Genomic DNA, 24,157 nt, shown 5'->3' with positions numbered 1-24,157 from the left:
ATTAAAATCCGCACAATGACCCAATTATCCTCCATAATTTCAAAACTGTATATAATAAGGTTCAAATATAAGCACTGTTCATAGATATTTAATAGGTAGTTACTGGATATTTGTTTTATAATTTGCATGGTAATCCAATCTCTACCAAGACTTCTCCTATCTAGAGTGTTTTGCCATGCCAGTGTGTGTGTGTGTGTGTGTGTGTGTATCTTTGTCTTTAAAAACCATTAGGTTACTGTTCAGAACATATACCTTGGAAGTCTGACCTATGGAAAATACAACAGGAGGATAGAGATTTGATTTTCTATGTTTCTTTTAAACACTAAGTGAAGTCGTCCGTCCTCTGGGTCAACATTTGGGGACTGTACCTTTATAAACCCATTTGTGAAACTTTCGATATTTTCCTCCATTTCTGTTTCCTTCACTCCCTTTCCCTTCCTGAAGCCAAGTTGAGATAAAATGATACAAAGCAAGGACTTCTGAATAGTATGTTTATACAAAGTTTGGAGTTTCCAGTGTCTCATACCTTTTTTCCTAGACTCTGCATATTTCATGTGTATTTTGTGCACCTCTGAATTAATACTAACAAAATATTCCATCACTTGCTCTGCTTTGAAAACCTCATTAGCAGGGTAAACCGCAAAGTTTCTAACATAGCTGAGAAGTCTCAGGTCCCTTTTCAATCTCTTCTCTCCATCTTCCATGATACTACTCCACAGGAATACTTCCTGATGCCTGCTTGACATTGCAAGCATCACTTCCTAGGCTGAACCTGTGTGGCATTATTTATCCTCCTGGAGCAGGTTTGTTTCCTGACTGGGTTCCCTTTACCACTAGTTGTATAGTTTTCTCTGAAGGAAATTTGAAAGATTTTATAATCAGCTATGTTTGCTAAATGGCAAAGACCATATAGCCTTCTCATGATTCATATGTATTTATAAATGAAGGGAATCTTAGAGTTAAACAAAAGAAGAAAGGAATGTTGTTGAACTTGGTTTAATTCAGTGTCAGTGCTCCACGACCTTATTAAGTAAACCACACACACACGCGCACACACACACACACACACCACAAACGCCACACCATATATTGATGTGCTATGCCCTACAAGTTTTTCTCAGGCACTCTTTGAGAAATGCTGTCCTCCAAAATTCCTAACGAATCTTAAAGGCCTGGGAGACTTCCACCTCTGTGTGGAGGCATTGTGTCTATCTAGCTTGGTGGTTACCATGTCTCTGCCCTTCCAACAAAATGTCAGCTCCTCGTGGTACCACATATTACCCACTAGCACAAAGCCTAGGCCTAAGGCCTTTTACTATGCAGTGTCAACTTTACTTTCTTCAAAAGGGTATCAACTTGGCTTCTAAGAACAAATGGAAAGAAGCATACACATGTGCCCACCTTGCTTCAGTCCTAAATTCTTACTCAGTAACTTATAGGGTGAAAACAAAACAAAGAAAATATATTTGTATGAAATAGGCCAAGATTCTCAAACAATCCCTGACAGCATGTTCTCTGTGGATCATCAATCTCATTTAGGTGAGGTGCTAGAATATGGAATTGGGGATCGCACAAGAGGTTCAGCCAATGTGTATGTTGGCTGAAAACATGACTCCAAAAAAGATGGAGATTGTATGTGTCCTGCAGGTTGATCCCAGTATATTTGAAAAATAATGATATTGGCCACACATTTAAATGAGGAGGAATAAAGTACAAGCCTTTCCTTTACCCTGAATAAATAAAATACTTGGAAATTACCAGAGGAGGAGTTATTCCAATACAGGGAACTAGATTGTCTTCTGTTATAGGGACCCATTAAGGGACTATTTATAATGTTTTTCTCCAAATCAAAGTCATGTAGCTATAACAAAATAAAGCAATCCTAATGATTTAATCCTATATTTTGCTTTTTAGACTATGACATTAGTTAAAATATACACTAATAATAATTATAATTATTTATTAAGCACTTGATAGTGCACTAGATATTTCTGAAATATCGGAGTTTAGTAGAGGTTAAGACTGAAGGTCACAAAATTAGTAAATGGCAGAGCTGTGATTCACACTAAGATTATTCTGGTTTCAAATCCTTCCACTGTTTTTTTTACTTATGTGCTCCCCTCTGTCAAAAGTGAGCTCTAAAAGTCATACTTCTGTTAATGATGGTCTTGAAATATATTTTGTTAAGTATGATTTCTTCAAATATTGTTTTACGGATTCTATTAATTTACCATCTCCTAGCTACACCCCCCAAAATGAGAATAGTACTGTATGCATTTTGTTGAGGCTATCAATTTCATCTGTTTTAAAATCAATCCTGTCTCCCTCTTGTGCATGCAGATAGATCCTGAAAAATGCTTGCTGGCAGGGAAGTTAAAATTAAATCTCCTAAATTTATTGTTTCATGAGTGTTATAAAATGCCATATTTTTGACTCACTGTTTTATATTTATTACAAAAAAGCCAACAGAAATTTTTAAAAGAAATAAAGTAGCAAACCCTGGTGCTGGTGTTTATCAACAGATAATTATTTTTACTTTTCTCCCTAAGCTTTCTTTCTTTTCACTTAAGATTTTGTGGAATGCTTTTTGGATAATGTATCTTATGGGTCACAGGAGTTGACATTCTTCGCTTTTGAAAAATGCTCACTCTTGATCACAATCTTATTTCTAAGAAGTTTGTTGCACAGGCAATGGAATCTCAAAGTCCGCTTCCTTGGGAAGCACTGCAAGATCATAGAAAGTGCAAGGACTTTGGACGCTTCAAGAACAGACCTTGAAACCCATGTATGCCACTTTTCATGGCCTTGGGGAAGCCCCTCACCCTTTTTCAGCCTCAGCCTCCTTATCAGTAAAATGTGGCTGCCAACACCAATCTCCGAAGTAGTGATGTTGATTGTATGTTGGATGTCTGTCTATATTACGGTATTCATGAAAGCATGCGGCTTTCACAATTCCTTGTCCGCATCTCTACTGCTACCACCTTAGATCACCAAGTACCTCACCAAGTCCTGGTACATAGTTTATGTTTAATAAATATCTCTTACCAACATCTTTTGCAATTACAGCCTATTAAATGTTCTTCCTGCTTAATTGCATGTATGCATGTGTGTGTGTTGTGCATGTGTGTGTACATTTTATTCAAAATGTGTTTTGTCCAGTTTCAGTGTTGCTTATTACATTCTTCTTATTCTTACACTTAGCCACAGAGGTCTTCAATTCTTCAAACAAACCAAGGTCTTTCTCCCTTGAGGGTCTTTGCCCAAGCTTATCGTGCTGGCTAGAAGTCTCTTGCTTCCACTGCTCGAATGTCTAGCCCTTTCTAATTTTTTTTTCAGATTCAGCTTAAAGGATACTCACTTAAAAAGTAACTTTCTCTGACAACACCGTATAAAGTAGGGTCTGCTTTTTCTTTTTTCCCCTCTGCCTAGTTGTGCCAATGTTTCCTTCAATCCAGTTTTCAAAATTGAAATTATATTATGTATTCATTCCACTTTTTTTTAATAAGTCCTCTTCCTCATTAAGTTCCATTAGACAGGACATTCTTTTTTTGCCCTTTTTACATTGTTTCCCTGGGTCATGTTACAATAGTTAGTATCTTGTAGATGCAATACAAAATGTTGTTCAGTAAATAAATAAATAAGTGATTTTTCATTTGAAGAGGTTAGTTTGTGCACTGTGTGAGTAAAACAAGTGTTTCCATGGTAATATCTGAGAAGCTAGTTATTGAAATATTTGTCACTGCTGAATGAAATGAATTAGAACTATGATTCTAAAATTTCGTGAATATTCATTACATGCAAAGCATTAGCTAGATACATATCTAGAAATATAGGATATTATTTTCTTCCTTTCTTTGTGGTTTTTATTTATTTATTTTTTGACCTATGACATTCCTAGGATAAGCCAACTTCATATTGCTACAGTATTGGTCAGAGACAAAGGGGATTAGAAGAAGTAAACCAAAGCATTTTTTTTTCATCCCAGACATAATTGATGCCAAATAGCTTGCCTCAGCTTCTATAGAGGGTGATGAAGCTGTAATTATATGCCAGTAGATTTATTTACAGTAAAAAGGGAAGCTCCTCCCTGAAGGAAAAAAGAACTGAAGCAGTCTGTCATCTAGTCCTCAAACAGTAAAATATTCTCTGGGACTAAATAAGAGACCTTGACTCATACCTGGAAATACAACATTTTCAATGTAGTCCTTGCATCAATGGACCATCTGGAGCAAATTATCCTAATTATGTATGTATGATAAGCAAGAGGTTAGCATCTGAAATAAAATCCTAGAAAGACCCTATCAAGGGGATAGGATGTAGAACAGAGTTATGGAAGGCCCTCTAGCCAACACTGGTCACTAAAGCTATTTCTCTTTTCATGTTTGGTTCTGAGTGTGCTGTTGTCAAGCATAATGAAGGAAGATACTGGTTTCTCCACAGCTGTTACCTGTTCCTCCACCCGTCCAGCCAGATTACCATTCTCTTCAGAGAGAACCTGGTTTATCCCCAGCTGACTCCTTTTCAGCTCTTGATAGATGTTTCCTGTCTCTGGTGGAACAGGTCCTATATTAAGAGGTCTTTTCAGTAAGATAGCTTCATTTCCCTTCAGCTCTTCAGCCTCCTTTCTGCCCAGAGGATCTGAGGTATGTTCTTGCAATTCTATCATTTCTAATTTTATTACGTGTTTGCCAGAGAGAAAACTCTAGAAGGGAAAAAGACTGTTGTTTAGGGCATTGTTTGCCACTAAATCCCCAGTACCTCACCAAGTCCTGGTACATAGTTTCTGTTTAGTAAGTATTTACTGACTGACCCAAACCTACCATCCTATTATACACATGAACTATCAGTTATATATTTTCTAATTTTGAAATCTTTAAACCATACCATCATTCCTGTTTTGGCCATTGGAGAGGAGTCAATGGAAGGAATCTTTTTTATTCTTACTGTTAAACTGAGAGCCAAGTAATTTGTAAATGATTGTATCGTGATATGGTTGAGTTGGAGACTAAAGATCTATATTTGTCATCTTAAAACTTGTGACTTGAGATAAATTTCCTAGAACTATTGGGGAAATTTTTCTAAAATAGAAGTAATTAGCAACAGAAAATACTATATTAATTATCTAATGGAGCAATTATTTCAGATGATTCTAATGAAAAGGGATGCACAATGATGTTGTATAATATGGACTATGGACTTTTTCTGTTATGGGTGGTGGTTCCTCTCTTTAGGAAATAAATTGAAGAAAATGTCATCTTTCACTTCATAATAATGAAAAGGTGCTAGAAGCAGACATGATTTCCAATTCTACTTTCAAAGAACCTATAACAGTTTCAGCATAGATGTATCACGTATTGGAGATGTACTTCCAGAGAGGAGGAAAGTGTTGTCCCTCCTTCCTTGATGAAAGTTTTTATTTAGTCTTTTTTTTTTTTTATTCTTTGTTTAATGAGTCCAATTAGGGAAAAGAGTGGTCAAGCACAGTAGAGTTGTCTGTGTTTTGTTGATATTGGTTCTCATTTTGTGAGATGTTTTAAAAACCTCTTTGTAGAGGCTCTCTCAGTCCAGGAGGTTTTTACAGACTGAGTGTTGCAGTGGCTTGCCCTTAATTATTCCCAATGATCCCCAGCTGCCTCATTTCCCAGGAAGTAGATGCTCTTTAATTTTAGCCTTAAGTCCATACCTTCCGGACAAACCAGACATTTCAGAGTCCTCCACATTCCTTTTTCTGAGGCTGTTGTAAAGCAGACATTAATGGTTGAAAATATTGATAGAACTATGAATTTAGTGCTCATTCAGCTATTGGCATTTGTTTTTCATGAGTGTGTTATCACCTCATAAGGAATATTCTGATTTCAAAGTCAGAGGTTGTGTGGCATTAGGAGAAATGACTGAAAATGTGTATGTTGAAGTTACATAAACACACTAGTGTTTATGTTGATAACAAATTTATGTTGATAACAATTAATTTTGGAAAATGTTAAGTATAAAAATAATATACTTGAGCCATTAAAAGTGGCCTACTAATGATATAATGAATTACATGAGTTGTGACTAGCACAGAGGATTCAAGGAATTCAGGAGTTGTTTGAACAACTTCATGTGTATCAACCAGTCCTATGTCCAAAACGTAGGTGAACAGTCAAAAATCTGATTTCTTCATGTTAATATGAACTCTAATAAACGTACCTAAACACATTCACTTGAGGATAATTTAGTGGCAGTGGACAGATACACAACATAAGCATTTCTTCACAGAATGAGTCATTCATTTTGATAGGCAAAAATCATAAAACAAAGAATCAACTTTTTTTTATTTTGATCTTGCATAGGAAAGATGATGAAACAATGCATTTGTTTTTCCTGAGGATAAAAACTACTGAGGAATCATTAAAACCTTAGAAATAGTCAAAATCCATAGGATAAATCTCCAGATTCCTAGAGGTCCAAAGGTCAGTATCACAAGTGAAGCCAAATGTGGAATTTTTGAAATCTCAATGCCATTGACTCTCTGAACTTGTGTGGTGAGTTTTGCATGAAAATGGGGTTTTATTTAAATTCTAAAGCATTAGATACATTCTGTGTGATCAACAATGTCTGGTGTAGAAGTCTGTAATTGGCTATATTACCCCAGCAAGGATCTGGCCCACACAACCCTATCCTTGAAACTAACCTGCATAAATTTTGATCAAACTTTCTTTGCCAACTCAATCCTAACTTAGCTAAATGATATTTACTACTATATATGTGTGTATATATGTGTGTGTGTGTGTGTGTGTGTGTCTGTGTATACACAGACACACACACACACACACACACACATTCCACCCTCAAATGATAACAGATGAAAATGTTCAAAAGATAGGCTAAAGGGCAATTCCACATGATGAAATTAGGAAACATTTAAGTTAATGTTAGAATATTTTTTAAAAAGTGTATTGCTGCTAAAAATGAATATTTTGATAACCATATTTATGACACATAGATGTTTGAAATTAATCAGTTTTATTGCTAGAATGTTAGCTGTACTTGGTGTGTGTGTGCACGCATGTATTTGTGTCTCTTTTTGGGAGATGGAAATGAGGCTAATCCTTCAGATACATGAGAGTAGTCAAGGGGAAAATGTCCCCTGTTGTACAGGAGCATTGTGAAATAATGAAATAAAAGTATAGGGCTACAGTGTTAGTCCTTTCTTTAGGTGGAAAAAAAAAATATCTAACTCTTGTCAGGTAAGCTACTCGGCAAATAGTAAGTTTAATTCCTAACACCCACATGAGGCACAAGAATAGTTGGATTAACAACTCCAGTGTCATGCTGTCAGCTGCTGTTTATTTAAATTAAAATGTCACCATCCAGAAATAAATTAGGAAGTTGAAAAACGATAAATTTCTTAAACATACAGTACTTTGGCACCTTGTTAAAATAAATCTATTACATTTGTGTTTTTTAGAACTTTACATAGACTATTTCCATTTTGACATTCAGAGCAGAGCAGGTTTTGTTTCTCTTTGTGTTGTTCGCTCTTCCTCCCTCCTTCCCTCCCTCCCTCCCTCCCTCCTTCCCTTTTTTTTTCCTTCCTCTCTGTGTTGTTGTCTGTCTCCATTGTCCCTATCTCTGCTACAGAAGACAGGTTTAAAAAAAAAGTTTTGATTAATACACAAAATATTCAGTTGCTTTCCTTGCATGTCTAAAACATATTGTTCATCCTATGTTGATCTAAATAAATCTACACTATTTATAGATTTGAAAATTAGCTTTCTACAACTGGTCTTGCTGGGTTTCACCCTTAAGTGGTATTCCTATGATTGATATGAAACTGAAAGGCCCTCCCCATGAACTTTTTCTCCTGCTTCCTGTCATTGGAAGGTTAAAATTCTGTCCCCACCTCTCTAAGATCTTAGCCTGAGATATTTTAAGATGGTTGTTTGGCTCTGGGTTCATGGCCCAGTAGGTTGTTCGACTTCAGGAGCCAATGTGGTCATAAGTAGGGAGATTTAACAAACATCTGAGAAAGAAAAATGCTCCTTTTCTGTTCCCATTTGGGTGTTTCCTGCCTGTGACTTTGCAAACCATAAATGATGAGATGCTCACTATAATGCAGGTTAATTAAATATGAGACAGTTGTATACAAACATATTCAGCATTAACAACATGGAGATATTTACTTGGCCGGGTTTTCCATTTTCACATAAAAATGCCTCATATTCGGATGCGAATTCAGGGGCGTTGTCATTGACATCCAGCACTTTAATAGCAACAGGCACTCGTGATATCTGACTGTGGTTCCCTATGGGAAGGAAAAAATAACATCAGCATTGAGGGTATTTCATTTTTACCGTGCAACTCAACTTTCTTCTTGAAAGCATGTGTGTCTGTTTCTACTTCCCTTAATTAGGGTGTTTTCAACATAGTGATTATGGAATCTGACCATTCAATAAGGAAAAATAGCACGTGCTTGACTGCTTAAAAAAAGGAGAAATTATTATTTCAAACACCATTTGCTGGAGCTTCGCTTTACAATGACCGTGTCTGAAAAACTTAAAAGCGGTTTCCTTGATGAAGAAAGCTTTATGTTAATGATAAAATCCATTATACAAAAGAAAAAAGTGCTGTGCGGAACAAAGATTTATCTCTTTGTTTCTGTTGGGTAGAACACAAGCCATTTTTGTGCTATTACCATATTTGACTGGCTATATACTAACGGTGAACATCAAAAACCCAGGAAAAGGCCAGAACCAAGTCAATTGTTAAGAGAATGTCTTTAACAATGATAAACAAGATAACGTTAAAGATGGGGAAGACTACATTTTATGAATTTTTTTTTTTTATTAAAAACTGACCTTGGGATCTTTTTGGATAAGCTAAGGCTAAGTCATTTTAATATTGTCATTTTCATAAAGATTTTCATCAGTGTAAACAGATAATAATCTTGTAATCTTTTCAGGTCAATTCCAACAGCAGAGAATTTAATACATAATCCTTAATCCCCAGTCCTTAAATTTAAAAAGTTACATACGCACACACATATGCACAGATATCTGGTCTAATATATTGCTGACTTCGGCCATGTGATGATTTTTCACTTGTAATAAATGCTATACAGTTTGTACCATGTAATAATATTTTGATCTCTTGTAAATTATACAGAATGCATTGGTGATGGCCAATTATTTGTGTTTCTATGGCACTATTTATATGTAAGGCAAGAGGGGGGACATGGAAGGCTTTTGAATATGAAGAAACAGACTTGGATTTGATACTTCAAAGTCTTCTTGATGATAATTGATTAAATTCAGATCTCTAAAACCTTCACTCTTTTTTGTGTGTGAAATACGAAAATACTTCTATTATGAAAACACTTGTAAAGCACACAACCAATAATCATAGCCATGCTACAAATTTATAGTTGGTTAAACCCACTGGCAGTGTTACAAGATTTGAATTTAGTTAACTAGGATGGCTACTCTCCAATATTCTAATTTGATTAACTTTGGATGGATGAATATTATCCTGTGGAATTCCCACCGCCTCAGTCATGGAACATAACCTCATTCCCCAAAATCAAGCCAATGGCCTTAAATGTCTCACCTGATGAATCCCTTTTCTTTTCCTATTTTAGGTCTAATGAATGAATTGGTTCATTGAGAGAGGAACTGTGGATCTCTCTAGTTTCAATGGAAAGAGAAGTTTTTTTAAAAACATTACATGACCCTAAGGCAAGGAACTTACATTTTGTTTTGTCTACTTATGTAAGGTGAATAAGTAAGGTGTAAGGTATTTGAAACACACCACCTCTCTTCTACCTGGACCGTGAGCTGGATAGCAGCTGCGAGAGAGAAAAGGGCATATAGTGTTTGTACTACACAGCAATATGTGGGGCCCCAGCTTTGCCCTGTACCACCTAGGTGATCCTGAAAAAATTACTTAACTTTCTTTTACTCCTGAGAAAATCGAAACTGAAAAACTGAACACTTTATTTTCAGAATTGTTATAAATAAGAGAAAACAGGAAGTGTTCAGATACTATTAGGCACATAGTCAAGGGCATTTTAGCCTTTGCCCTTTGTAATTGTCAGCACGATCAGTACCATGCATACTGTTTAGTATATGCAATAAGAGATATTTCACATAATTAGATCTCTTCAGTCCTAAGTAAATTATAACTGTATCAAATCTAAGTAGGAGTTAAATTAAATTCAGTGATATTCCCATATTTTGATGGGAGACTGCCTTCAAAGGATAATAAGCTTTTACCAAGATTATTCAGTTAAAACTTAACTTGAAGATGTAGTTGCGGTCTCCCAAACATGAAACCTTTGCATAGTATAGTACTGATGAACTTCAAAAACAAAGTATATTAAGGTAACTAATCACTGCCATTTCTTCAAGAATACTTACAGGCTTATTCTAAATCTTTATCTCATGAGTGACCACTATTTGAAGTTTGAGTACAAATATCACATACCAAAAGGGATCTATCCTGAACATTCTCAGAATTGTATAATAATTTTCAAACCTCCCTGAGAGTCAGAACAGTTTAAATTCCGTATTTTTGTTCAAGGTACTATTGCACCCAAGTTGAACCCCTTAAACTGATTAATTTTATCTCGTAATTCTCTGGATCCCAACTTTATGAACTGTTGATCAGTTACTTACTTATATAACATTCATTTTCTCTGTTCCCCATCAGAGACCAACTCTTGTGTATATAAATGATGACAAGAGACTTCTATTACATTTTTGTCATCTACCTCTCTTGACCTAACAACGAGTGATCAAAATATGTTTAATAAATAGCACATGCAGAATAGACTGTGAAATATAAGTGCACAGTCTTTGGAAACTTAAGTATAAGGAAAAACTATCTGATTCCTTTTCGTATGATTTTGCTTCTTGGAAAGTGAGGAAATGCTAACCTTGAGTCAGGTTCATGGGCAATGGCTGATTGGTCAAGTCTACCAACCGATACTCTGTTTTTTCTCTTAGACTGCACACACACACCTAACAGGCAAACATGCATACACAGATTTTTTTCCTTTCAGAATTTTGGCAAAGGATAATTATGCTAAAGCCGATGTTCTCTTCTCCCAAATTCACTAAATTCACGTTTTATTATATAGTTGAATTCAATATATTTTTAGGTGTTTGCTTTTGACTTTGTAGTTTATAGTACACCTTATTAAAAGAAATAAAATCTAGGGGCCCCTGGGTGGCTCAGTCGGTTGAGGGTCCGACTTCGGCTCAAGGTCATGATCTCACGGTCCGTGAGTTCGAGCCCCGTGTCGGGCTCTGTGCTGACAGCTCAGAGCCTGGAGCCTGTTTCAGATTCTGTCTCCCTCTCTCTCTGCCCCTCCCCTGTTCATGCTGTCTCTCTCTGTCTCAAAAATAAATAAACGTTAAAAAAAATTAAAAAAAAAGAAAATCTAAACTGTACCCCCTGGCACTGAAAAATGATATGCTACTGGATGGTTAGAATTTCTGTAGACTTAGGGTTAACTGTCCATTATATATTATGTAAGCACTAACAAGATAATATAATTTCTTCTCTTTATAACTGTGGAATTCCTTGTTATCCTTTAAGATTCACACCAAACTACATCTCTTCCCAAAAGTCTTTTAAACACACAATTCAGGTTGTTTCTGTTTGTTTTTTGTTTTTTACTGTTTTACTTGTGGCATGCCAACATGAGGAATACCACTATCCCATTTCCCATAAAAACTGATAAAAAAATAAAAACATACATTTAATTTAAAATTTTTTCTTTATTTTTGAGAGAGAGACAGAGTATGAGTGGGGGAGGGGCAGAAAGAGAGGGAGACACAGGATCTGAAGTAGGCTCCAGGCTCTGAGTTTTCACCACAGAGACTGACTCAAAGCTTGAACCCATGAATGGTACCCACCCGGGTGCCCCCATATATTTATTTTTTTTTATTTAAAGAGAGAATCTTAGCCAAGCTGCAGGCTCGGTGCAGAGCCCAATGTTTGGCTTGATCCCATGATCCTGGGATCATGTCCTGACCTGAAATCAAGTTGGATGCTTAACCATCCTAAGTGCATACAACAAGTAAAAATACTTACTCAAGAAAACCAAAATGTTGGTAAGAGAATCCTGTGGCATTTGAACCAATACCTGCTTACTCCTCTTACCCTTGTAGCTCAGGAAGATGAAAAATCTACTCTGGACAAACACAAACAACAACACAGGGGTCCTTCTCCCCCAAGCTACTAGTCAAGGGATATATACCCAGGACATGAGCGTTTCTTATCCTATTCACATACCTGTTGCTTACACTAAGTTTCGGGCAGTTGCTGGTTGGGGGCTGCCTTTTTCCACCAAGTCCCTACTCATGGGACACACTTACACATTTGAAACAATGTCACTGAGAATCGTGGGCCCTGATCTTCCTTGCCAAGTCTCATGAGGGGAAATTTCATGCTGAGAGAAATGAACCAAGAAGACTGAAGGCTATTACTCTTCTCTACCATACTCCACCCACACAGGGTACTCCACTCCTAAAGCAGAGTGTCACTTGGAAAGCCATGGCTGAATCATTTTGTTTGGGATGGGCAGGAAGATGAAACATAAAGCAGAGGGCTCTGAATCTTTTAGAAAGAATGGATGTCATTTGTAAAGGAGTGTGGAAAAGATCAAGCCCAATGATTATCTCAAGATACTGGAAGTTGTTGCTACTTGCTGGAGACAGATCAGCCATGGCATTCTTCGGCTATAGTTGAACTCCAATGTCTGCCTCGATGTTCACAGAGCTATTTTTTATCATGCCATGTTTTCTACTTTTCTGTCTAATAAGAACACTTATTACTATATTTAGGGCCTACCCAGCTAATTAAGGATGATCTCATCTTAAAATCTATAACTTCATCACATCTCCAAATCCCCTTTTTCCAAATAGCACATTCATAGGTTCCTGGGGTTAGGACCTAGATATATCTTTTTGTGGACCACCATATAAGCCCCTATATTCCATTTTCTCAAAAGCTAGGATATTTGTGACTAAATAGTATGATACTATCACAAACCTGCTCCTGTCCTAGAAAGCAAACATAAATGAAAATAATTCAGGTTTTTTTTTAGCTGCTTTTTGAATTCATTCTTCAACATAACATAGAAGCTTGAGGAGGCTTAAAAAGCTCATAACTCTCTCCTGAGATTTTCGATAACACCCTTTTGTCAGTCATTCATTTATTCTTTCATTTTCTTCTCTTTAGCTATCCAATAAATAATGTTCTCTCTTTTGCCAGTTACTAAGACAAAGTTCTTACAATCAAGGAGACCACAGTAATCTAGGAGATACATTATAATGGTTTTATACCTTCATCTATTCTACAAAATATTCCTTTACAAAATGTTGCAGAAGAACACAGGAGGCAGAGACCTTGTGCTATAGTCATAGGAACGATTTAAACAAGGAAATAAACTTTGAATTAGCTTTAAATGAGTAGATGTACCCTAGGTAAACAAAGATGTACAGATATTTTAGATAGAATCAGCCACATTTGAAAAGGCCCAGAAGCCTAGAGACCATGCCATCACCAGTACATCAGTAGCCCAAATTTTGAGTGCATCCAGAGAAGTAGCTGGTGGTGATGCCAGGACACAAAATTCAGGCCATATCAGGAAGTCTTCTGGTATATGTTGATGAGTATGAGCTGTATCATGTGATTAGTGTGAAGCCGTTGAACTATATCTTGATGAAATTTACAATTTTAAAATGTTACCATAAAGCAGAGAGGCAAGCAAAGTTACCATTGGTTTATTTTGTTTTTCTAAGTATATGGCTGTCCCAGAAATTTACTGATTATTTCTTGAAACTGTTAAAATAGGAAGAAACACAATAAGAAAACTAGTGCCTCATGCCCCCAAAATATTCCCAAAATGTGTTACCACTATCTACATTAGATGAACATGCATGATTGAAATTATTGCAAGTGTTATATTTAAATGCTGAAGATTCACTTTTATCTAAATTAATGAAATGATGGCAATTCAAATTTTAAAAATACTATAGAGCAATAAAATTAATTAGATAAGCTTCTGAGGAAATAATTCATGTCCTTTGTGACTGGCCCCAAAATGTTTGCCTTTCATCTGATACACAAACATTAAATATAAAGATATTATAATTAGAAACTTGATTAGCATTCATTAAAGATTAATTTTCTAAACACAAGAGATGTGACAAAGTGGTCTGGAAGGAAAAGCCTGTTTGAATTGGCCACAAAAGTCAGACTGTTTTCACGTACCATGGAAGAAAAAAGTGAAATGGCACCTAGTGTAAACAACTCCTTGACTTCTACCATTTGAATCGTAGTGACTTCCTGTCACCTCTCTGTCACAGAGCCTCATGAATTGCCCATTAATTTTGCCCTTTTATAATCAAAGGTAATGGAATCCTGCCAAGTCTAAGTTACTTGGGAATTTGCTTCTAACTAGTTTCCATGAGCTGTTTTTGCAGACATCGATTGAAATAGCCTCTCCTTTTCAGACTATAAGAGAGAAAAAAAAATGATTTGACAAATTTAGATATACTGGTGGGTCTCAATAAATAATTCTTGAGCCTTCTACAAGTAGAAGGGTGGAAGCCATGAGCAGTAAATTACAGTCAACAGGGGAATGCAAAGTAAGAGAATTTATAATTGAATAGGGATGAGAGGAACAGTGGAAGTTTATAAAATAGGAAGATGTGAACTGAATATGTGATAGAAAAATATAGCAAGTTGGGAAATGTAAAACAAAACTGATAAGAAGGTTTAAGGAAGTCTTGGTAAATAATTTCAGGAGCAGACTTAGGCTGCTTAGGGACTAAATATAAAACTTTTTGAGGTCTATTATGCCCATTGATGACATAATTTCTAAATTGCTAGTGGATGGTCTACCAATCAATAGGTTATTAAATAGGAGCAACTTAGGATATAATAAACCAGTGGATACCAGCATGGGAGAAATGCTACTGGGGATATTTTTGTTAGGTGATTCTCTTGACGATATCATTTTTATGTGTTACCCTTTCACTATCAGGGCAACAGCACTGATTGTTGGTTCAGTCTTTTGACCCCCTCCAATACACACCAAGAAATTTCTGCCTTCTAGAATGTATCGAGGGAGGAGTTGACCACCAGAACTTTCATAATTTTTTATTGTATGATTGTGAAAATTTCAGCAAGGCAGACTATAAAGAGGAGACACTCTGTTTTACTCCTTAAAAATCTGGCATATTTACAGAATAGTTTAGAATTCAATTAGAACTTAAATCAGATGGAGGCTTTAGTATCAAATAAACAAAGTTTGTAAGTTCTACTTTTCTATTACCTAAATAGGAGCGCTCATGGTAAAGGGAGAGAAATGCTCTCTGCTGAGGGAGTTGTGGACTTAGACATTTTGAAATGGCTTAAACTCTCTGGAGAAAATAACTCCAAAGGGTGACTTTGGCTCAAGTCATCACTGACCCTGTCTGTTTTTCCACCTGCTAGAAAGCAGGCTACCTGGCTACACCATTTTCAGACACTCTCCAAAGGGGCAGAAAATGTGTAGCCCTCTTATTTATTAGATGCATCTTACATGAACCTAGAAATTACAGAGTCCTGCCTAAACACGTGGCAGGTCCTCCACTCCACCCTTTTCCTGTCTATCTGCATTAACCTTCATTATCTGTTGACTCCGATCAAGGGATGAGGTCCTTAAAACTAAGCAATTTATGCTTGTAAAATTATGATCTCCTAGGAAATAGTTTTCAAACCGTTGAGGTGAGAACTAACTTTTGAAGCTCTTGCATTCTATATTTTTATTAAGTGTAAAACTTTGATAGTCACATTCTAAGTGAAGACATCTATGTCCATTTATAAATGAAAAGTAAATACTAATGAGAATGAGCTATTGTCCGTTTTTCTCAATATCTGCTATAAATCATTACCTACTTTTTTTGTTTTTTATTTATTTTTTAATATAATTTATTGTCAAATTGGCTAACACACAGTGTGTAAAGTGTGCTTTTGGTTTTTGGGGGTAGATTCCTGTGGTTCATTGCTTACATACAACACCCAGGGCTCATCCCAAGTGCCCTCCTCAATGCCCATCACCCATTTTCCCCTCTCCCCATCCCCACACCCAACTTCAACCCTCAGATTGTTCTCTGTGTTTAAGAGTCTCATGGTTTGCGTCCCTCCCTCTCCGTTTGTAACTATTTTTCTCCCTTCCCTTCCCCCATGGTCTTCTGTTAAGTTTCTCAAATCCACATGAGTGACAACATATATCTGTCCTTCTCTGACTGATTGATATCACAAGGCATAATAACTTGCAGTTCCATCCACGTTGCTGCAAATAGCATGATTTCATTCCTTCTCATTGCCAAGTAGTAATCCATTGTATATATAAATCACATCTTCTTTATCCATTCATCAGTTGATGGGCATTTAGGCTCTTTCCATAATTTGGCTATTGTTGGAAGTGCTGCTATAAACATTGGGGTCTATGTGTCCCTATGCATCAGCCCTCCTGTAACCTTTGGATAAATTCCTAGTAGTGCTATCGCTGGGTTGTAGGGTAGTTCTATCTTTAGTTTTTTGAGGAATCTCCACACTGTTTTCCAGAGCAGCTGCACCAGTTTGCATTCCCACCAACAGTGTAAGAGGGTTCCCATTTCTCCATATCCTCGCCAGCATCTGTTGTTTCCTGAGCTGGTTATTTTAGCTACTCTAACCAGTGTGAGGTGGTATCTGATTGTAACTATTACCTACTTTTAATTGTGCAGGCTTACAAATTTGTTTTCTTCTGTTGTCTACATTCTTTTCGTTTTGTTGTTGTACACATGTGTACATGCATATGTGGTTTTCTGTTTTGTTTTAGATTTGTGTATCGCTTTTGCTCAGTTTATGACTCAAGTAATGACTTTCTCTTTGTACGGTCCTAAATACATCTTTCTAGCCTTCTCAACCCATCTCCTCTTTCTACCAACTGTAACAGATAAGGAAATAAAATTTTGTGTTGAGTTTATAACTCCCATGTCCTCTTTGATAATCTAAGTAAGTCTTTGCAAAAATCTCTCATTTTACTTTGCCAACAAAATTGCATTATGCCTCTATTACCAAATCCTCAGTGGTTTTTCTTTTCCTTCTAATTATTTCAAATAGGATTGATTCAAGATTATTGGAACTGAATTTCTTGAAGTTACTTTTACAATGCAGTTGAGTTTAAATCCCTTATATATTCAAATCTTAATTAAGGAGACACACTTTCAGAGGGACTGATACATAGATGTATCCAATATTCAGTTTAAATGAACATTCAGTACCAGCTTCCAATAACAGTTATGCCTTAATACATAGACATGCGTTCATACATGCATGCACACAAAACAACACACTTTATTAGAGAAGAAAACTAATACTGTAAACTGCCCAGCATTTATTGCATGATCTGGTATATACCATATATTTGGTGTTTGTTGGGTTACTGTGAAGAATATTATGTCTCAAATATGAATCTAGTGTCTGGGTATGTAAGGTCTGAAATCCACTTATATGAGTGAAATATAGTATGTAGTAAAGAAGTATCAATTCTTGAACATCCAAGGAGTCTTAAAAAAGGGTATATTATATGGACTTTAGTCATCTCGTTCATATTTACTCAAAGCCAGGAAGTGGTAAAGCTAAAATGTGAATGCAGGGCAGTCTGACCAACAAGTAAAGAAACAAATAGGAACAAAACTAATTATTCCCCACAGGCTTTTTAAAATATAGTACTTATAAAACATAATCTTAAAACATCATATCAATTTCAGTATGAATCACTCCCCACAGAATACAAGACCATAATAAGCCAAACAACAATATATTAAAAAAAAAAGGTTTGACGTTTCCATTATCATGAAATTTTCTGTTAGTGAATTTATATATAGAAACCTAATAGTCATGTATTTTTTTTCAAAGTTCTTGGGATGGCTCCATTAAATTTTTTGTGTAGGGACAAACTTTGGTAGTTGTAAGTCAGCTATGCAAACAATAAAGCATATAACTCTTAAGGTTTTATTCCAGTAGAATTTTATAAAATTAACAAACCCATATAACCACCATCCAGACCAAGACATCCAGTATAACCAGCTCCCCCAAAGCCTCTCAGGTGCCCCATGTCAGTCATTATGATCCTTCGGTAACCTCTTCTGTAACTTAATACTACATTAGTTTGCCTTCTTCACAACTTTATAAAAATTAAATTAATGTATTGTATAATAGGCTTCTTTAGCTTCCGTAGTTGCATGTAGCTGTAGTTTATTTTTCCTATTACATGGAAAATGGTTTCATTGTATAAATATACCACAATTTTATTTATTCTCTTTCTGGTAAAAATGTGGGATATTTCAGTTTCAGGCTATTTGAAAGTACTACTATAAATCATTTCTGTATATCTTTTGGTGCACAAATACATGAATTCACAGCATACTTAGGAATAGAGTGAAAGGTGATAGGACACGCATCCTTTCGGTACGAGTGTGCGTTCAAATATTTTTCTAATGAGATGTACCACTTTATACTTTGACCAGCAATGAGTAAAAAGTTCAGGCTTCTTCAAATGTTGAAAGATACTTGGCAAAGTCAGCAATTCATTACTAATTTTTAATTTTAGCCAATGTAGAGGTGTATAATTTTATTTCAGTTAGATCTTAATTTGCAATATCCTGATGATTTGATGCTAAGAATCTATCATGCTAACCCGACTACCCGGATATCTTCTTTTATGAAGATTTTGTAATGGGTTATTTGGGTTTCCTGATTAATAGGCACATTATATGTTATGACTGTGAGTCCTTTGCTAGACAGTGTATCACAATACCTTCTCACACTGTGTGGCTTGATTTTTCACTTTTTTGGTAGACACAAATTCTTTACTTTCTCTCACTAAAATTTTGTAGTTTTCTGTTTAGAGGTCTGACACATCATTCTTTATATCCTGTTACTATTTAGTTGAAGTCTTACTAGTATAAGTAGTATCTTTATTCTATTACTAAAAAATCTGATTATAACTATTGATGATGTAAAGTTATTTTTTTTTCATTTTTATGCACTCAATCATGATGTCTATGAAGAGTAACAACTTTATTTCTCTGTTTCCAATATTTTCACTTTTGTTTCTTACTTGTATCTTACTGTACTGGCTAAAACCTTCAGTATAATTGAATAAAGTAGCAACAGTAGACACACTTATCTCATTTCCAATTTCAGGGAGAAAGCATTCATTCTTTTATACCATTAAGTCTCATATTTGTTTTTTTTTTTGGGGGGGGGTTTGTGTGGCTATTCTTTATCAGGTTAAATTCCCTGCTATTTCTAGTGCGCAAAGGGCTTTATCTCATGATCAAGAGATGGATGTATACACTTTTCTGCATCTACTGAGATTGATGATAGTTTTTTAGGTTTTTTTTCTCTCAATATTTTAATTCACATTAATAGATTTTTTGAAAGTTATAACCTGTCCTTGTATTCCCTGGAGTATTATATTTTTACGTTAGTGGTATTGATTTGCTAGTATATTGCCTAGGATTTTGTTTATGAGAAGCAGATTGTAAAATCTCCTATCTTGTAATATGCTCATCAGCTTTTAGCATTCAGATTAGGCTGCCTTTGTGACATGAAGTAGAAAATGCTCCCTTTTTTACTCCTCTCTGATAAAGTTTGTGTCTGATTCATTTGGGCATGACGGTTTATGTGTTAGAAGTTAGTAACTACGGATTCAATTTATTCAGTAGAGAAAGTGATAGACATAATTATGCCAGTTTGTAAAGACTACATTTTTAACTTACTAGCTTATTTCATAGGTAGCTTAAACTGTATGGGCATAAATACATTCATAATGTGCAATTATTATGTTTTTAACATCTATAGAGTCTGTAATAATGTCCCATTCCTCATTTCTGATATTGGTAACTTGTACCTCCTTGCACCATTTCATCTTTACAAAGAAACTTTATTCATCTTTAGAAACAGCTTTTGTTTAGTTGAATTTCACTATTGTACCTGTTTTCAACTGCATTATATTCTATACTATATTTTGACCTTTCTGCTAGTTTTTAGATTTCTATTCGCTTGTAGCTTCTTTGAAGTGGGTGCTTAGATGACTGATTTTTAGCATTTGTGTTTTTTCAATACAGACGTTTAAGGTTCTTTTTCCTGTGGACACTGTGTTAGCACAAGGTTTGCCATGTCAGGATTTTAGTATCATCCATTTTAAAAATGTGCTAATTGCCTTTGTGATTTTATTCTTTTTCCCATGGACTAATTAGAAATGTATGGCTTCATTTCCAATACGTAGGGATGATTTTAGTTGAGTGTTTTTCCCCCCCATGGTTGAATTCCATTGTGTTAGGAAATCATACTCTGCATGTGTTGAGATTTGCTTTACGGCCCAGCCTTTGGACATTTTGGGTAATTTTTTAAAATATTTATTTATTTATTTTTGAGAGAGAAGGAGAGAGAGAGAAAGAGAATATGAATGAATGAATGAGCAGGGAGGGTCAGTGAGAGAGGGAGACACAGAGTCTGAAGCAGGCTCCAGGCTCTTAGCTGTAACCACAGAGCCTGACACGGGGCTCAAACCCACAAACCATGAGATCATGACCTGAGCCTAAGTTAGACGCTTAAGGGACTGAGCCACCCTGGGTAAATATTTCAAGTCCATTTGATATGAACGATTTCTGTAATTTTGAGTGCAGTACTTTAGACATTCAATTAGAAAAGATTACAAATCACAATATTCAAATACTATCTATCCTTGTAAGGACAGATAGGTGTTTTTGTTGTTGTTTTGTTTTTGTTTACTTGTTTGATTAGTAGAGAGTTGGGGGTTAAAATTTTTATTTGTAGCTGTTGATTTATTTTCCCTGTTCCTGTCATTTTTTTTACCTTACATAGTTGGCAAATATATTATTGGCAACATATAAGATTTTTATATTTTCCTGCTGAATTTAATCATTTATCATGAAAATTTTCTCTTTATTTTTTGTAATATTTCTTTCTCCTTATTCTGTATTACTTTGCTTTGAATTTGCATGATTGACCTTCTTTAATCCTTAGAGTCCTTATGTGTCCTTAATTTTAGGTTTACTCTGAATAGAAACATGATTCAAAAATTATTCCTTTTTATTTTGGTTTGCAAATTGATAAATATTAATTGAAGTATGTAGTTTACTTACATTCAGTGTGATTGGTTATATATTTGGGTGTTAATTTCTTACTGTACTTTTTCTTCATCAATTCTTTACTATTTTTCCTATTTATATTCTTTTGTACTGATAAATTTCAGTTCATCCATTTCCCCATTAACTAATTAGTTACATAGACTTTTATTCATATTATCTTAGCTGGAACCTTAAATATCATATTTACTTATTGTTTGTTTTTTTAATTTTGATGCCGGTATAGTTAACACAGTGTTGTATTAGTTTCAGTTTTACAATATAATAACTCAACAATTTTATATATTACTCAGTGCTCATCATGATAAGCGTACTCTTAATCCCCTTCACCTAATTCACCCATCCCCTCACCCATCTTGCTTTTGATAACCATCAGTTTGTTCTGTATAGTTAAGAGTCTTGGTTTTGGTTGTCTTTTTTTTCTTTCCTTTAATAATTTGTTTCTTAAATCCCACGTATGAGTGAAATCATATGGTAATTGTCTTTCTCTGATTTAATTCACTAGATCCATCTCTGTTGTTGCAAATGGCAAGATTTCATTCTTTATTATGGCTCAATAGCATTCCATTGTAAACACACACACACACAACCACACACACACCACTTCTTTATTCATCTATCAGTGGACACTTGGGTTGTTTCCATATTTGGCTATTGTAAATAATGCTTCAATAAACATAGGAGTGCATATATCTTTTCAAATTAGTGTTTTTATATTCTTTACTTAATACCCAAGACTGTGATTAATGCATCATAGGGCAGGTCTATTTTTAACTTTTTGAGGAGCCTCCATATTCTTTTTCCACAGTGGCTGCACCAGTTTGCACTCCCAACCACAGTGCACCAGGGTTCGTTTTTCTCCACATTCTCAACAAATCTTGTTTCTTTTCATTTTAGCCATTTTGACAGGTGTGAAGTGATATCTCATAGTAGTTTGATTTGCATTTCCCCGATGATGAATGATGTTGAGCATCTTTTCATGTGTCTGTTGGCCATCTTTACTTCTTCTTTGGAGAAATAGCTCTTTATGTCTTCTGCCCATTTTTCATTGGATTATTTGTTTTTGGATGTTCATTTGTATAAATTCTTTATATATTTTGGATTCTAACCCTTCATTGGCTATGTCATTTGAAAATATCTTCTCCCATTCAGTGCATTTTTTTTTTGCACATATCTTTTTAATTTTTTTTTTTTACATTTATTTATTTTTGAGGAAGACAGAGTGCAAACAGGGAAGGGGCAGAGAGAGAATGAGACACAGAATCCAAAGCAGGCTCAAGGCTCGAGTAACCTGTCAGCACAGAGCCTGATGTGGAGCTTGAGCCCAGGAACTGTGAGATCACAACCTGAGCTGAAGTCTGATGCTCAACTAACTGGGCCACCCAGGCACCCCTCAATGGGTTATCTTTTAGTTTTGTTGGTAGTGTCTTTTGCTATGCAGAATCTCATTATTTATATATAGTCCTAACAGCTTAATTTTGCTTTTTATTTTCCTTGCTGTAGGAGACCTAGCTAGGAAAATGTTGCTATGAACAAATTCAGAGAAATTATTGTCTGTGTTCTCTTGCAGGATTTTCATAGTTTCAGGTATCACATATAGATCCTTAATCCATCTTGAGGTGTTTTTTGTTTATTTGTTTGTTTGTTGGTATACACTGTAAGAAAGTGGTCCAGTTTCATTCTATGCATGTAGCTGTCCAGTTTTCTCAGAACCATTTGTGAAAAAAACTGTCTTTTTCCCATTGCATATTCTTGCCTTGTTTGTTAAAGATTAACAGACCATATAATAGTGGGTTTATTTCTGGGTTTCCTATTCTGTTCCATTGGTCTTTCCATGTAGGAATTTTTGTGCATGTTTGCCAATAGCACACTGTTTTTATGATTACAGCTTTGTGGTATAACTTGAAATCTGGAATTGTGATAACGTACAGTTTTATTATTTTTCAAGATTGCTTTGGCTATTAGGGGTCTTTTAAGGTTCCATATAAACTTTAGGATTGTTTGTTACAGTTCTCTGAAAAATGCTGATGGTATTTTTATAGGGATTTCATTAAATCTGTAGATTGCTTTGGGTACTGTGGACATCTTAACAATATTTGTTGTTACAATCCCTAAGCAAGGAATGTCTTTCTATATTTGTGTCTTCTTCAAATTCTTTCATCAGTGTTTTATAGTTTTCAGAGTATAGGTCTCTCACATCTTGGGTTAAGTTTATTCCTAGGTATTTTATTATTTTTGGTGCAATTGTAAATGGGACTGTTTTCTTCATTTCTCTTTCTACTGCTTCGTTATTAGTTTATAGAAATGCAATTGATTTGCATACATTCATTTGGTATCCTGTGACCTTACTGAATTCATTTATCAGTTCTATTTTTTGGTGGAGTCTTTAGGGTTTTCTCAATACAGTATCATATCAACTGCAAATAGTGAACATTTTACTTCTTCCTTACCAGTTTAGATGCTTTTATTTTTGTTATCTGATTGAGGTGGCTAGGACTTCCAATACTATATTGAATAAAAGTGGTGAGAGTAGACATCCTTCTCTTGCTCCTCACATAAGAGAAAAAGTTCTCAGTTTCCCCCGTTGAGTACCATGTTTCTGTAGGTTTTTCATATGTGGCCTTTTTTTTTAATTTTTTAACATTTATTTATTTTTGAGACAGAGAGAGCATGAACGGGGGAGGGTCAGAGAGAGAGGGAGACACAGAATCTGAAACAGGCTCCAGGCCCTGAGCAGTCAGCACAGAGCCCAACGCGGGGCTCGAACCCACGGACAGTGAGATGGTGACCTGAGCCAAAGTCGGACGCTTAACCAACTGAGCCCCCCAGGGGCCCCCATATATGGCCTTTTTTATGTTGAGGTCTCTTCTCTCTAATCCTACTTTGTACTTTGCTGAATGTTTTTATCATGAATGGATGTTGGACTTTGTCAAATGCTTTTTCTGCATCTTTGG

The 24,157-nt window shown here is 35.5% G+C and overlaps 1 protein-coding gene across 1 annotated transcript in view; it reads right to left on the bottom strand.

The window, feature by feature from the left end:
- CDH8 (cadherin 8) overlaps positions 1 to 24,157 on the bottom strand; it is a 367,090-nt gene that overhangs the window by 60,522 nt on the left and 282,411 nt on the right. Inside the window, 1 exon segment of the mRNA XM_030299517.1 lies at positions 8,166 to 8,287. Coding sequence (XP_030155377.1) covers positions 8,166 to 8,287 — 122 coding nt within the window.

The sequence above is a fragment of the Lynx canadensis genome, chromosome E2, assembly GCF_007474595.2.
Source record: "Lynx canadensis isolate LIC74 chromosome E2, mLynCan4.pri.v2, whole genome shotgun sequence".
Classification (NCBI taxonomy): Eukaryota; Metazoa; Chordata; class Mammalia; order Carnivora; family Felidae; genus Lynx; species Lynx canadensis.
Note: the sequence above shows the minus strand (reverse complement) of the source record. Positions and strands in the feature narration are given on the sequence as shown.